Raw genomic sequence first — 2,174 nt, 5'->3', positions numbered from 1 at the left:
TCCCCTTCTCCATCTCGGCGTGGCAACAGGAGGGACCACCTTTTAGTAGCCCCCCCGGTTTTTCGGGGGCCCCCCCGGCCCCCCGGCACCATTGGCATCGCTTCCGCAGTCGGCAGCAGCTGGAAGAGGAAGGGGGACAATCAATCAAGATTTGGGGGGGGGTCTCAGGTCAAATCCTGCCCCCTAAGGAGCTCAAGGGGGGGTGCTGAACCCCCCCCCTGCCCCATAACTTACTGTATGAGGACGCAGACGCCGATGAGGAGGACGGAGGCCACCACGGAGACCACCAGGAGGGCGGTGATGGTCTGCTTCTTCTGGTTGGCGGCCACCACGGCCAGCAGGTCGGCGTGCTCGCAGCGCGTCCCCACGTAGCCGGAGTGGCACCTGCGGTGGGGAGAAGGTTATGGGGGGGACAAACAGATATGGGGGGGCATCAGCATCGCGTGAGGATCTGGGGGGGGAAAAGCATCAACATCGGCCCAAAGATTAGGGGGCGGGGAGAAGACCTTCAGCCTGAGGACCAGGAGTTGGGAGAAGGACATCATCCTGAGGACCAGGGAGGGGAGAAGAACATCAGCCCAAGGACCAGGGAGGGGTAGAGGGACATTGGCCTGAGGACCAGGGGTGGAAGAGAAGACCATCAGCTCGAGGACCAAGGATGGAGAAAAGGATATCAGCCTGAGGACCAGGGCTTGGGAGAAGACCATCAACCCAAGAACCAGGGGTGAGGAGAAGGACATCAGCCCAAGGACCAGGGTGGGGAGAAGACCATCGGCCCAAAGATCAGGGGTTGGGGAGAAGACCTTCAGCCTGAGGACCAGGGGTGGAGGAGAAGGACATTGGCCCGAGGACCAAGGATCGGGAAGAAGAACATCGGCCTGAGAACATCTTGGGAGAAGACCATCAACCCGAGGACGAGGGGTGAGGAGAAGGACATCAACCCAAGGACCAGGGAGGAGAGAGGACCATCAGCCCGAGGACCAGGGGTGAAGGAGAAGGACATCAGCCCAAGGACCAGGCTGGGCAGAAGGACAGCAGCCTGAGGACCAGGGGTGGAAGAGAAGACCATCAGCCCGAGGACCAGGGCTTGGGAGAAGGAAATCAACCCAAGGACCAGGGGTGGGGAGAAGGGCACTGGCCCAAGGACCAGGGAGGAGAAGACCATCAGCCCGAGGACCAGGGGTGGAGGAGAAGGACATTGGCCCGAGGACCAAGGATTGGGGAGAAGAACATCGGCCTGAGAACATCTTGGGAGAAGACCATCAACCTGAGGACCAGGGATGGGAGGAGAAGGACATCAGTCTGAGGACCAGGGGTGGGGAGAAAACGTCAGCCCGAGGACCAGGGATCGGGGAGAAGAACATCAGCCCAAGGACCAAGGGTGGGGAGAAGAACATCAGCCCGAGGACCAGGGAGGGGAGGAGAAGACCATCAACTTGAGGACCAGGGAGGGGAGGAGAAGACCATTGACACAAGGACTGGGGAGAAGAACATCAGCCTGAGAACATTTTGGGAGAAGACCATCAACCCAAGGCCCGGGGACAGGAGGAGAAGACCATCAACGTGAGGAGCAGAGCACAGAAGGGCAGGTTGAACCCCAGGTTGGTGTCCCCCAACGCTCACACGCAGGCCGGCTTGTCCTCCTGCACCAGGAACCGGCAGGTCCCGTGGAAGCAGAACTGGCTGTGGGAGTCGGGACAATCGTTGAAGTGGGACCTCACCGCCGCCGCCACCGGTGGGCCCGGAGCTGCCAGAAGAGAGAAAAAACGAGGAGAAAAACCATCATTTTGGGGTCGGGGTGGAACCTATTTCTCAATTTCCAACACGTTTTGGGGACTGGTTGGATTTCTTTGGGTGGTGGGTTCACATTTTGGGGGGGGCTTTGGGGTTCTTTCGGTGGTGGGTTCCCATCTTGGTGGCCTCGTCCCGCTTGGGCCTACCCGGGAGGTTGGGGGGGGGAATTAAAGCCCCCCCCCCCCCCCCAACACTTCCGGGTCTCCCAGTTTGTGGGGGGGGGGAGATGGGGATGGGGAGGTGGCTCCGTCACCCCCTTGTTGGTGCCCCTCCTTGCCCTGGGCTCTTGGGGGGAGTTTGGGGGTGATGGGGGGGTGGGAGCGGTGGCTCCATCTCTCCTCCCCAACACCACCGCGTCCCCTTGGCCACTGCCACCATGT

The 2,174-nt window shown here is 61.1% G+C and overlaps 1 protein-coding gene across 1 annotated transcript; it reads right to left on the bottom strand.

The window, feature by feature from the left end:
* Positions 1 to 4: 4 nt before the first annotated feature.
* TGFA (transforming growth factor alpha) lies at positions 5 to 1,747 on the bottom strand (the record flags this gene model as incomplete). Its single annotated transcript, XM_014962747.1, has 3 exons — positions 5 to 119; positions 235 to 384; positions 1,624 to 1,747. Coding segments are annotated over 3 exons (389 nt in total), but the record flags the coding sequence as incomplete, so codon positions are not given.
* Between the last annotated feature and the right edge of the window lie 427 nt (positions 1,748 to 2,174).

Source organism: Calidris pugnax, unplaced genomic scaffold (assembly GCF_001431845.1).
Source record: "Calidris pugnax isolate Ruff unplaced genomic scaffold, ASM143184v1 scaffold2848, whole genome shotgun sequence".
NCBI classification, from domain to species: domain Eukaryota; kingdom Metazoa; phylum Chordata; class Aves; order Charadriiformes; family Scolopacidae; genus Calidris; species Calidris pugnax.
Note: the sequence above shows the minus strand (reverse complement) of the source record. Positions and strands in the feature narration are given on the sequence as shown.